General features: G+C 38.8%; 1 protein-coding gene across 1 annotated transcript in view; it reads left to right on the top strand.

Annotated features, from left to right (window-relative positions):
- DCC (DCC netrin 1 receptor) overlaps positions 1-13,369 on the top strand; it is a 927,153-nt gene that overhangs the window by 886,350 nt on the left and 27,434 nt on the right. Inside the window, exon 27 of the mRNA XM_070736918.1 lies at positions 7,295-7,507. Within this exon, the coding sequence (XP_070593019.1) occupies positions 7,295-7,507 (213 nt within the window). The remainder of the gene's footprint in view (positions 1-7,294; positions 7,508-13,369) is intronic.

Here is a 13,369-nt window from a genome sequence, read left to right as displayed (position 1 = left end):
AAAAACTCCCTTTTTAAATGTCAAAGGGATTTTCTGGTACACACAAGGCACAGGTTAAATGCAATTCAATTTCTCACCCAGTAACTGGGAAATTGAGTCCAATTCCAAAAGTCCAGAAAGTCCACACACAGTCTTGATAATAATCCTTCAGTTGTTCTCTCCTATGCATCACTCTACGCATGCGTGGGTCTGTCATAAGTTCTTGTTCAGAATCCAGGGATGATAAGGATGATTGATCTCCTCCTGGGCTGTCTGCCAAACTCCCCTCTTCCCTGCCACTCATGCTTCCTTCATCAGAGGAGACTTCGTCGGGAAGTTCTATTGGGAGCAAAACAGGCCTGTGGCATGTGGATGTTTCCCCCACATCCACCTCCACATTCCTTGGGGCAGGACCTGGGCCAGAACCAACCACAACACTATCTGTCTGACTGTCTGTCTGTCTGTCTGTCTGTCTGTCTGTCTGTCTGTCTGTCTGTCTATCTATCTATCTATCTATCTATCTATCTATCTATCTATCTATCTATCTATCTACCTACCTACCTATCTATCATCTATCATCTATCTATCTATCTATCTATCTATCTATCATCTATCTATCTATCTATCTATCATCTATCTATCATCTATCTATCATCTATCTATCATCTATCTATCTATCTATCTATCATCTATCTATCATCTATCTATCATCTATCTATCATCTATCTATCATCTATCTATCTATCATCTATCTATCTATCTATTATCTATCTATCTATCTATCTATCTATCTTTTACCTATCTATCTATCTATCTATCTATCTATCATCTATCTATCTATCTATCTATCTATCGATCTATCGATCTATCGATCTATCGATCTATCGATCTATCGATCTATCGATCTATCGATCTATCGATCTATCATCTATCTATCGATCTATCGATCTATCGATCTATCGATCTATCTATCTATCTATCTATTATCTATCTATCTATCTATCTATCTATCTATCATTTACCTATCTATCTATCTATCTATCATCTATCTGTCTATCTATTCGACTTCTATGCCACCCAATCCTGAAGGTCTCAGGACAGCTTACAATAATAGTATAAATACTATAAATAGATACAAAACAATAAAAAAGAAGTCAAACATTATCTGATATTAAAACATTACCTAAGACTAAAACCCATAAAAAGTCATAGTATATACATGCACACTTGCTGAACCCCACCTCTGATTCACATGCATTTATTACCTGGATATTTCCAATGGCGTTTTACCACCTTTCCTAGATATTTTGAACCATCAGGCATGATTTTTATTTTTACAAACAAGGGACTAGCCAGCCAAAGCTCAACAGTCTTTTCTCAGCATGCAAAGAAGCAGAATGCTGGTAACCTCTAACCTAGGAATGTCTAACAGAGGTGGGTTCTAACTTATTTCACGACTAATGGATGCCTGACATTAGGTTATGGAGGAAATTTAATAGAAATTGCGTCTTTTCAAACCTACTAGTTGAAATTCTTAGAATTGTAAGTACGGTGTGTCTGGAAGCTTTAATAAGTCTGGTCAAATCTATGATTTGCAAGAACTTAAATAGATAGGTCAGATCCGCGTTACATCTGTTGGAATTTTTTGCTTTTCTCCCCAGGTTAATTTTTAATGAGATCAAAGGAAGTTTAATCAACTATTATTCTGTGCATTATTACCGTGGGCTGTGATAGCATTATCAACCTGGTTTTTGCATTGCTGTATGACATTTAATTTTTAAAAAATGTTAATTTTAACGATCCTACTAGGGGTTTCTTCCATTTGAAATGATTACTCATTATCAGGTTGTTCTTCCTGTGGCTGTTGCATTTAACTTTTATTTTCTTGGGGCAAATGGAGCAGTCACTGATGGGAATAAGTGCAAAGGTGCAATCATTTGACATGATTCTTGCTCTTGCCAGGGTTGTAACCAAGCAACAAATGGACATGAAAATTGAACCAAACACTCATTTCTCTCCAGGTGGCCTTCTGAAGTTATTCCTGTATCACATTGGCAGAATGGTCTAGACTGCAGGCATTAGGCTGGCCAAAGTTGTATTAATCATCCTGCAATCATAGGCCTGTGTACAAAATAAGTGGTAAGAGGAGGAGGGAGATGGGGGGCGTTGTTACGTATGGCAACCTTTTATGGCTCAATTGCCTTTCACTTTTATTTCTGCTCCAATTTTTGCATTAATTCCAGTTCATGGAATTGCCAGCCATTACAGACATGGGGATAATAAATAATAATGGCAGAAGCAACTCTTAGTATGATTATATGGATGTATAACCTCAAATGTTGAACCTGCAAGGCTGATGCTATAGAAGAAGATAAACCTCCAGGTTTGAGAGGATTCTGTGACTCAGACCATTATGAATGAAATAGAATGGAATGGAATGGAATGGAATGGAATGGAATAGAATAGAATAGAATTTTATTGGCCAAGCATGATTGGACACACAAAGAATTTGTCTCGGTGCATTATACTCTCAGCGTACATAAATATCTCCGAGACCGCCTTCTGCCGCACGAATCCCAGCGACCGGTTAGGTCCCACAGAGTTGGCCTTCTCCAGGTCCCGTCGACTAAACAATGTCGTCTGGTGGGATCCAGGGGAAGAGCCTTTTCTGTGGTGGCCCCGACTCAATGGAACCAGCTCCCCCCAGAGATTAGGATTGCCCCCACGCTCCTTGCCTTTCGCAAACTCCTTAAAACCTACCGTCAGGCATGGGGGAATTGAGACATTTCCCCCCAGGGCTATATAGTTTTATGTATGGTATGCACAGTTTGTGTCCAGAATATGAGGAGGGAGTAAATATTTTCACCGCCCTCTTTTTTACTCATGCAGTATACAGGTCCCCAATGGAAGGCAGGTTGGCAGCAATTGTTTTTTCTGCAGTTCTGATTATCCTCTGAAGTCTGTGTCGGTCTTGTTGGGTTGCAGAACCAAACCAGATAGTTATAGAGGTGCAGATGAAGACAAATTGTTTGGAAGACCTAGGGTGATGTTACTGTAGATGTTCTAAGTATGGGAAATATTCAGTAGTGGCCTTTCCTTTGTACTACTTGATACCAGGGAAGGATTCATGCTCCATTATCCGTGTGTAAAATTAAATCATTGTAAAATCCAGCTCAACACTCTTCTTTAAAGACTTTCTTGAGGTAGTCAAAAATCTTCATGGGGCTTGTCAAGGCTAAGCTTGAGACTTGCATGCAGAGTCTTTATCTTTAATTTGTTCCAAGCAGCTTAATGATCCAGTTTGAGAAGCAAAATTAACTTTCAAATCTGAGGAATGTTGTACAAAAACATTTTCTATATTGAATAGACATCTGCAATCAGGATTGGAGACAGGTGACAAATACTCCTCCCTTTATGTAGATCGGTGCAATGTTGCAACACAAGTATAAACCTAAGAACAAAATTGTGCTATATTGACACATTGCAAGTTTTCTAATCTTTCTTAAGAATGGCTAATGACCATTAGTAGACCATAACGATGCATCCTAGTTTATACAAATGGACCTGAGTGGAATAGGTTTTGGAAAGAAACAAAGAAAAAAATCAATTATCACTCTTAGATGTTTATCAGATGAATCAGTTTGCAGTAAAAAAAAAAAACCCACAGAAATGAAAATATAATAAGCAATACATGAAAGTTATATAGAAATGGTCATAAGAATTAGTATATTAATGGAAAAGATGGCAGAGGTAAAACATTCTTCCAACTGTCATACCAGAAAGGGATTAATTGACATTAATTAGTCTTTATTAAGATATTGAGGTGCCGTATCAAAACTGAAGGTTCTCACATTGCTATAACATTTGATTCGAATTTTGTTTGTTTGTTTGTTTGTTTGTTTGTTTGTTTATTCATTTATTTATTTATTTATTTATTTATTTATTTATTTATTTATTTATTTATTTATTTATTTATTTATTTATTTATTTATTTATTTATTTATTTATTTATTTATTTATTTATTTATTTATTTATTTATTTATTTATTTATTTATGCATTACTATTACCGTAATCAATCAAACAAGCATCAATATAAAATGCATAGGCTACATCTCTGAATTGAAACATAACCAGAATATTAGCACTTAATGTCCCAACTTTTAAACTGGCTTCTGATGGAAAGCCAACAAGAGTTGAAAAACCTACCTGGTCCCATCCCCAGGAATCAACCAGAAAATATGTTTGATCACCCATAGCCCAGGTAAGGATAAAACTATTTCCAGACGTTTTGTTTGTTTGTTTGTTTGTTTGTTTACTTACTTACTTACTTACTTACTTACTTACTTACTTACTTACTTACTTACTTACTTATTTATTGGATTTGTATGCCGCCCCTCTCCACAGACTCGGGGCGGCTAACAACAATGATAAAAAACAACATGTAACAATCCAATTTAATAAAACAACTAAAAACCCTTATTATAAAAAACCAAACATACACACAAACATACCATACATAACTTGTAATGGCCTAGGGGAAGGAATATCTTAACTCCCCCGTGCCTGGTGACAAAGGTGGGTCTTGAGTAATTTGCAAAAGACAAGGAGGGTGGGGGCCATTCTAATCTCCGGGGGGAGTTGATTCCAGAGGGCCGGGGCCACCACAGAGAAGGCTCTTCCCCTGGGGCCCGCCAAATGACATTGTTTGGTCGACGGGACCCGGAGAAGGCCAACTCTGTGGGACCTTATCGGCCGCTGGGATTTGTGCGGTAGAAGGCGGTTCCGGATGTATTCTGGCCCGATTATTTGTGGCTTGATAAGGAGATGCTGTAGAATGAGCCAACTGCTAGTTTCTACATTATCACTGAAATACATGCATCCTTACTCAACTATAAGCAGAGTATTAGAAAAACAAATCAAAACATTTACACCCTAATCAACAGAGGGTTAGACTAGTTCTAATATAGGCAAATAGTTCAATTGCTGGGATTCTGGTAAATCTATACCATTCTTATCAATAAATCTTGTTAAAGAGAACTCTGTCAAAATTGTGTTTTGGTGGAATCACTTTTGGTTTAAGGCAAATGCTAAAAATCTTGAGAGAATTGAATCTGAACATTAAGCGTCAGAGAATAAATGTTTGGTAGAAAGGATAATTAAGAAATGAAGAAACCATTACTACTGTAGAAATTTTATGGGAAAAAGAAATGACTGTAAACTGAGTTGATAGTGCAGAGCTTATAAACTATCTTCCTCTAATATTGGAATTATTAAGAGATGTCAGGCCTTAACTGATATCCTGATAACATATCTAGAATTCCCTTAGCTTGCTTATCGGCAAGAGAATGGTACTATTCACTGCTATGGAGCAGTGAGTTCCTTAAGATACATTGCTACCTCAAAGAGACCACACTGGTATTGCCTACAGAAGAGATAATGAATAATCCCTGTTAGCACATAGATCTGTCTGAGGATTACTTCCACTCAGATTCTCCATCAATCATAATCTAAACAGTTGAGATAAAGATGTGACTCTTAAAAAATATTATTTCGCCAGATTTTCCAGGAGGCTTTTGTACTGAACGTCTATAAAATATTCGGAGCAGATTATGATATGTGAGATACAATCCCATCCTTAAAACAACTTTCCAGAGCCTTCACACAAGAATATGCTGCAACGTTCTACCTGTCAATGACTACTTCAGCTTCAATCGCAACAACACAAGAGCACGCAACAGATTCAAACTTAATATTAACCGCTCCAAACCTAACTGTAAAAAAATATGACTTCAGCAACCGGGTTGTCGAAGTGTGGAACTCATTACCTGACTCAGTACTGTCAACCCCTAACCCCAAACATTTCTCCCTTAGACTATCCACGATTGACCTCTCCAGGTTCCTTAGAGGTCAGTAAGGGGTGTGCATAAGTGCACCAGTGTGCCCTCTGTCCCCTGTCCAATTGTCTCTCCTTATCTCATTTATCTTTTCTTCCCTTCAAATATACTTTTATATCTTTTCTTCTATTTTTTTCTTTACTTATATTATTACATATCTTTCTCTTCAACGTGTATTATATATTGGACAAAATAAATAAATAAAATAAATAAAATAAACAAAAAATCAGGAACAAATCACCACGGTGATAGGGGAGCAATATTTCTTCATGTCTAAGTGAGCTTACAGCTCTAATGGACTTTCTTTTTTTTCCTTTTTTTAATTTTCTTTATTGAATTTTCACAAATAGTTCAAATCACAATTTATTCCGTTTTACAGATCATAAACCATCTCAGTTGGTGTGTTTTAGTATTTTTTTTTCTTTTTTTACCTATTACATTCCATTGTATACATTAAACATTATACATTTACTTTCTAATATTTATTACATTTCCTAAATGGTAAATAAAAATATTTACAAGGTAACTGTAGTTTGTTTCAATTGTACTGTTGCTTCGCAATGTATTATTTCTATATTCTCTTTTGAACCCATTCATGCCATTTTTGCCATGTTCGTTTTGATTCCATGATTTTATTTCCCTTAATTGAATTAGTAATTTTGTCCATTTTCACACATGTATATATTTTATCTATAATTAGATTTTCTCTTGGGGTCTGGTCATTCTTCCAGCATTGTGCTATCGCAATTCTTGTGGCAGTATTTATATGTGTCGTAAGAAGCAGTGTTCATTTTGAAAAGTGCCTTCTCCAAATTCCTAATAGCATACCTTCCGGGGTATATTCTATTTCTTAATTAGTAATCTCTGAGAGCCAGATATGGGTTGTTTTCCAGATTTTTTGTATTTTAGGGCATGACCACCACATGTGAAAAAAAGTAGCTCTTTCATTTTTACACTTCCAACATGTGTCTTGTAATGTTGGATACATCTTTGCTAGCCTTGCAGGTGGGATATACCATCTATAAAAAAGTTTATAGTTTTCTTTATATGCTGCTAAGAGGGTTATTTTGGATATTGTAATCCATGTTCTTTCCCAATCTGCTATGTGTATCTCATGTTGCAGATTTTTTTCCCATGCCATCATAGGTTTTTTGGTTGTCTCATTTATTCTTTCCTGTTCAAGAAGTATTTGATATATTCTAGTTATCTGTTTATTCTCATTCCCTGTTAAAATCTTGTCTAGTGCTTTGGTAGACATTTCAATACCGGGTGTTTGACTATCTTTCTTGAATCTAGATTCTATTTGTGCGTATGTCCACCAATCCATTTTATGATTTAATATTTCCAATTCTCGTCTAGTTTTTAGTTCTCAGATTAGACTTTCAGATTAATTATATTTTTTTCCCTTTTCTCTTACAGCAGTGACTGAAGGACCAGCCACACCGCAAAGTTCCATGTTACCACAAACACAGCCTGAACATCCAAGCAGTGAGGAACCTCAAAGCAGAACAATTCCCACTGCATGTGTCCGCCCTACACATCCCCTCCGCAGTTTCGCCAATCCCTTGCTACCTCCGCCAATGAGTGCAATAGAACCGAAAGTCCCTTATACACCACTTTTATCTCAAGCAGGTATTTATTTATTGTTTATTTATTTACTGGACTTTTATGGAAACTGTTGAAGTCAATGTTGACTAGGGAACAAAACCTTGATGCATAACAAGCAGGTGTTATTTCTCTGTATCCCCATGATCTCTCTAACCTAATCTACTAACAACATTGCAAACCCAAAACAAACAAACATTAAAGAAGACAAAACAATAAATGACATTAATACATATACACCTCTAGGGTTATTATGCGGTAATTTATATCGACAATCAATTCATGCTTATGTGTAAATTAAATAATTTTCTATTTTCATTACTATTTTTACTTAAAATATATACTTAATATATATTTACTTAATATAACTTAAGGTTAATGAAATCAGATAGATAGATAGATAGATAGATAGATAGATAGATAGATAGATAGATAGATAGATAGATAGATAGATAGATTAATCACTGATAGGTTTCTTTTGTTTTATCCTTTCAAGCCAATTATAGAATTAACTCCAAATTTCGTAAGAGTCTGAATCCTCCTTCTTGTTTAATTTCATTGCACATTTTGTCCAATTCCGCACAATCAAAATATCTAAATATATTTCTGTAGTACAGAGCCAGAATTATGTCTAACCACCTACTGTCTGGAATAAATATATACCTGTATTATTATTATTATTATTATTGTTGTTGTTGTTGTTGTTGTTGTTGTTGTTGTTGTTGTTATTATTATTATTATTATTATTATTATTATTATTATTATTATTATTAATTAGATTTGTATGCCGTCCCTCTCTGCAGACTTTTATGTTGCAAGTTTTCCTTGCAGTGTGTTCTGGATATAAACTTAATGTAACTTTGAGTTGGGTTTGCAGATCAAATCTCTGAATTTCAAACTTTATCATTTGTTTTAGTAGATATTTCTGCTGAGACCTTGTTTTGCCAAATGTCTGGGCAATGGTCAGATGCCCAGCCAACTGATTTTTTTTTTTGATCCAGTGACAATGAGCATTCTAGTGAATAAAAAGTTTTTAAACTTTATTAACTCAAGCAAAACAAGGTTGGATTCCAGTTACCTTCGCCACCGGTTTGGTCGCTCCGCTCGCGTGCATACACACATCCTCTTGTGCAATTTCACTTCGGTGCATGCTCAGAAGGTGGATTCAGCCCAAAACACAGCTGAGGAAGTGATCAGCTGTGCTTTGGGCGAAGAAATAAAACTCAGTAGAAAGCTAGGGGCAGGCAGGAGGACTTTTTTTCAAAGCACAGAGCGAGAAGCCATCCAAACACAGGAAAAAATGGCAAAAAGTTCAGAAAAAAAGATGACAGCAAGCAGGGACCAGCACAGACAGAACCTGATCCATGACACCAAAATTACATCACCAGCGGGTCGCTAACGATTTAGGTGATCTGGTCCAAACCAGAAGGAACCCACCCCTGAAACAAACTGAGCTAAAAGCATAACGGAATAGAATGAAACAGAACAGACTAAAGCTGGTATATCATACATCCCAAGCAAGATGATACCCAAATTTCTTATACGCTGTCAGGAGCTCCTCAATAATAACAGCAGTGATATCAAGGGCGGCCAATTTCCACAGTAACCAATGCTAGGTTTTGTGCAGAAGTGGCCCACAAACATAATAATCCCACGGTTGTTACCAAAACCTCCTGGTGCCAGGACTTCATGGACCTGCTTCTGCGGTGATGAGACTGTAAGACCTAACCTTGACAGGGTGGCACATGATAGGTTGGCACATGGAAATTCTATGATGGAAACTAAAGTTCTGGCATTTTCACAGACATACTTACTCACTTACTCACTTACTCACTTACTCACTTACTCACTTACTCACTTACTCACTTACTCACTTACTCACTTACTCACTTACTCACTTACTCACTTACTCACTTACTCACTTACTCACTTACTCACTTACTCACTTACTTACTTACTTACTTATTGTTCTGTCGGGCTCTCTGGTAGACTCCTCCCAAAAATTCACAGGTACAAATTTCAGACACACGCACGTTTGAAAATTCAAAACTATGTTCTTTATAATGAAAATTCACTTAAACTAAGCCCTCTTTTGGTATTGCAAAGAGCACTGGTCTCCAAACAAACTGGTAATTGGTACAAGTCCCCTATCAGTTCTGTGATACTTAGCTTGCAGCTGTGAGGCAATTCACAGTCCTTCTTCTTTCACAAAGTAAAACACTCTTTGCCCTGGTTTAGTTTCAAAGCGGGGAAAAATCAGCACACAAAAGGTCAAACGCAGCAAAGCAGGCACGAAACACAACAATCAGATAATCCTCCTCAATGGCCAAACCCACAGGCTGCTATTTATAGCAGCCTCACTAATTACCACAGCCCCACCCAACCACAGGTGGCCTCATTTTCTTTGATAATAATCTCTCAGTTGTTGTTGCCTAAGCATCGCTCTCCGCATGCGTGGCTGTATCATTAACTCTTGTTCTGAATCCAAGGAGGAGCTAGATAATTGATCTCCTTTTGAGCTATCTGCCACACTCTCCTCCTCCCTGTCACTCGTGTCTTCTTGGTCAGAGGAGCCTTCATCAGCAGATTCCACCAGAGGCAAAACAGGCCTGCAGCATGTGGATGTCTCCCCCACATCCACAGTCCTTGGGGCAGGAGCTGGGCCAGAGCTAACCACAACACTTATTAGAGTTGGAAGGGACCTTGCAGGTCATCTAGTCCAACATGCTGCTGGTGTAGGAGACCCTACATCACACTAATCCAATAGCAGACCAGTCTTTTCTTGAAGGTCATTAGTGTTGGAGCATTCATCACCTCTGCAGGCAAGCTGTTCCACTGGTTGATCGCTCTCACAGTCAGAAAGTTCCTCCTTATTTCCAGGTTGAATCTCTGCTTGGACAGCTTCCAACCATTGCTCCTTGTCTGGCTCTCTGGTGCTTTGGAAAATAATGTGTTCCTTATTAAAAAAAGAAAAAGAAAGAAAAGGCCGAAAATAATGTGTTCCACTTCTCCATGTGGCAGCCTCTCAATTATTTGTAGACTGCTATCATGTCCCCCCTGGACCTCCTCTTTGCTAGGCTATCCATGTCCAGTTCCTGCAACCTTTCTTCACATGTTTTATTTTCTAATCCCTTTATCATTCTGGTTGCTGTCTTCTGCACTTTCTCTGGTGTGTGTGAAAATCCCCTGTCCCTTCTTCTTTATTTGGTAAACAGGACTTTAAAAAACAACTGAGGGTTAAGAACATAAGAAGAGCCATGCTGAATCAGGCCATTGAGTCCAGCGTTTTGTGTCACACAGTGGCCCACCAATTGTACATGGGGATCTTGAGTAGAAAGAAAAGGCAAAACTCTCCCTTTCCCTTGACCCCCAACAAGTGGTACTCAAGGGAATCTTGCCTGCCTCAACCAACATAGAGGCAGCACATGGACATCCGTTTCAATAACCACCCATACACCTGGCATCCATGAATCTGTCTAATCCTGCCTTGAAGCTATCAAGGCTGACAGCTGTCACCACCTCTTCTGGAAGTGAATTCCATATACCAACGACCCTCTGGGTGAAGAAATATTTCCCTTTATTTGTCCTCGCTTTCTTACCTATGAGCTTTAGGGAGTGCCCCCTCGTCTTAGTATTGTGTGATAGAGAAAAGAATTTTTCTCTATCCACCTTTTCTATTCCATGCATGATTTTATACACTTCAATCAAGTCACCCCTTAAACGCCATCTTTCAAGGCTGAAGAGACCAAGGCATTGCAACCTGGTTTCATAAGGGAGGTGCTCCATTTCCTTGATCATACTTGTTGCCTTTTTTTGCACCTTTTCCAGTTCCATTATATCCTTCTTGAGGTGCAATGACCAGAACTATACACAGTACTCCAAGTGTGGTCTCACCATCGATTTGTACAGAGGCAGAACAACACTTACCAACTTATTTTCGATTCCCTTCCTAATCATGCCAAGCATGGAATTTGCTTTTTTTTACTGCTGCTGTGCACTTGGTTGACATCTCCATTGAGCTGTCCACCAAAATCCTAAAATCCCTTTGCAGGAGAGGCGGAGTAACGACATGGACACAAGAGCTGGATTTAAAACTGGGTCATTTTTATTAATTAAATTTGCATACTTTATTTAAATAAATTAGCATAATTAGCATAATTAACTATAACCCTAAAATGGACCCGCAGGGTCAAACAATTGCTTCCGGGGCGGAAAATGACGTCAGAAAAACTTCCGGGGCAACTTATGGGCGTAGCTCCATGCTAATCCAGGTGAGGGACCCCTCCCTCACCTGAGACATTGCCATGCACTTGCATGTGGGAGGTCCCGCCGGCTAACCCCTACAAGGGGAATTAAATGGGCGGGACCCAAAGACAGGTTCTCCCCAATTGCTCAGGTCGCTCGAACCACAAGCCTTTGGAGAGAACCTGTCAATCATCCCCAAAGATGCCCAACAGAGAACACGCAGTTGCTAAACCACCACCCAGTTTTCCGCCCCTAACCTGCCTACCCAAATGACCAAAGGTAAGCCAATTAACTTAAACAGGGGCAAAGCACCCCCTAGCCGCTTATCCATCACCACAGTGTGGAATAGGTGGAAAAACGATCGTGGCAAATGCCAAGACCGCCAAAAATTCCTATTCGGCCCCCTAGGGCGACCCACAGTGGCACACTGCAAGATTGGGAGGGCGGGTGGGTGTTTGCTCTTGACGAGTCCAGGCTGGTTGGCTCCACCCCGGACTCGTTATAGGGCTGGTTGGCTCCACCCCGGACTCGTCATTGGGTGGCCAAGCCACCCGCGAAGCCTCGCGAGATCTCGGCCTTCACCAAAATGGCGGCTACGCTGGTAGCCATGTCCCCCGGGCCTCCTGCAAAAGCGCCGGGGGATGAAGACCACCAGCGATATTCTTGGGTTGTCTCAATAAGCTTGGTCACCATCAGTTGGTAGGTATAATTGGGGTTCTTTGCCCCAATATGCATAACTTTGCACTTGTTACCCCAGAAAGAGGTTAAACCTCTAAACTTTTCTTAATGTAAAGGAGAAAATAAAATAGGCCATAAAACTCCTCGAAATAATAATGGTCTTCCACACAGCTTCTGCATGCCGTATTTGCACCATCTGTCTCGTTCTTGACAAAACTCCTAATGTATAAATAAGTTTCCAGTGACGAAATGGGAATTAATCTTGCAGAATTCCATGGCTAAAATTTGTAAAACTATTTCATGGTTGTAAAGGTGCAACACAGCATTTGATTGTAGTCTACATACTGCGAGATGGAGATGTTTGGAAGTGTTGAGATTATCTCCTGCTGCTCTGTATTCTAAAAATGATTAAATCCTTGACTTGACAGATAGGAATTGCATCAACCAATGAAACGTTTAAAAACCATGTTCTTGCTTCAAACATATGCCAGCTATTACTAAACAATCCTCTTCTGACAGCAAACAGAAGCCCTAAAATCCTTTACATCAAGAGGAACATCTTTTTAACTAAACCCCACCGGCACTAAAACTTAACATTCAGTGAGTCACTTCTCCTAAGATGGATACACTCAGTTCTGTTCAATAAATAGGGTGAACAGATAAATTATAGATATATAAATGCTGACACAAAGCACAAAGGAACATCGGCTCCTACAGGTGTATCACTTTATATATCTTGGAAGGATGGAAGGCTGAGTCAACCTTGAGCCTACTGAGATTCGATCTGCCAAACTGCTGGCAGCCGGTGATCAGCAGAAGTAGCTTGCAGTACTGCACTCTAACCACTGCGCCACCAAGGCTCTGTATTAGAAGACCGTGCCTCCAATTAGAGGACTAGAGGCTAAAACATACGATGAACAGTTGCAGGAATTGGGTATGTCTATTTCAGTGTTTTTCAACCAGTGT

Source organism: Erythrolamprus reginae, chromosome 2 (genome assembly GCF_031021105.1).
Source record: "Erythrolamprus reginae isolate rEryReg1 chromosome 2, rEryReg1.hap1, whole genome shotgun sequence".
Lineage (NCBI taxonomy): Eukaryota > Metazoa > Chordata > Lepidosauria > Squamata > Dipsadidae > Erythrolamprus > Erythrolamprus reginae.
Note: the sequence above shows the minus strand (reverse complement) of the source record. Positions and strands in the feature narration are given on the sequence as shown.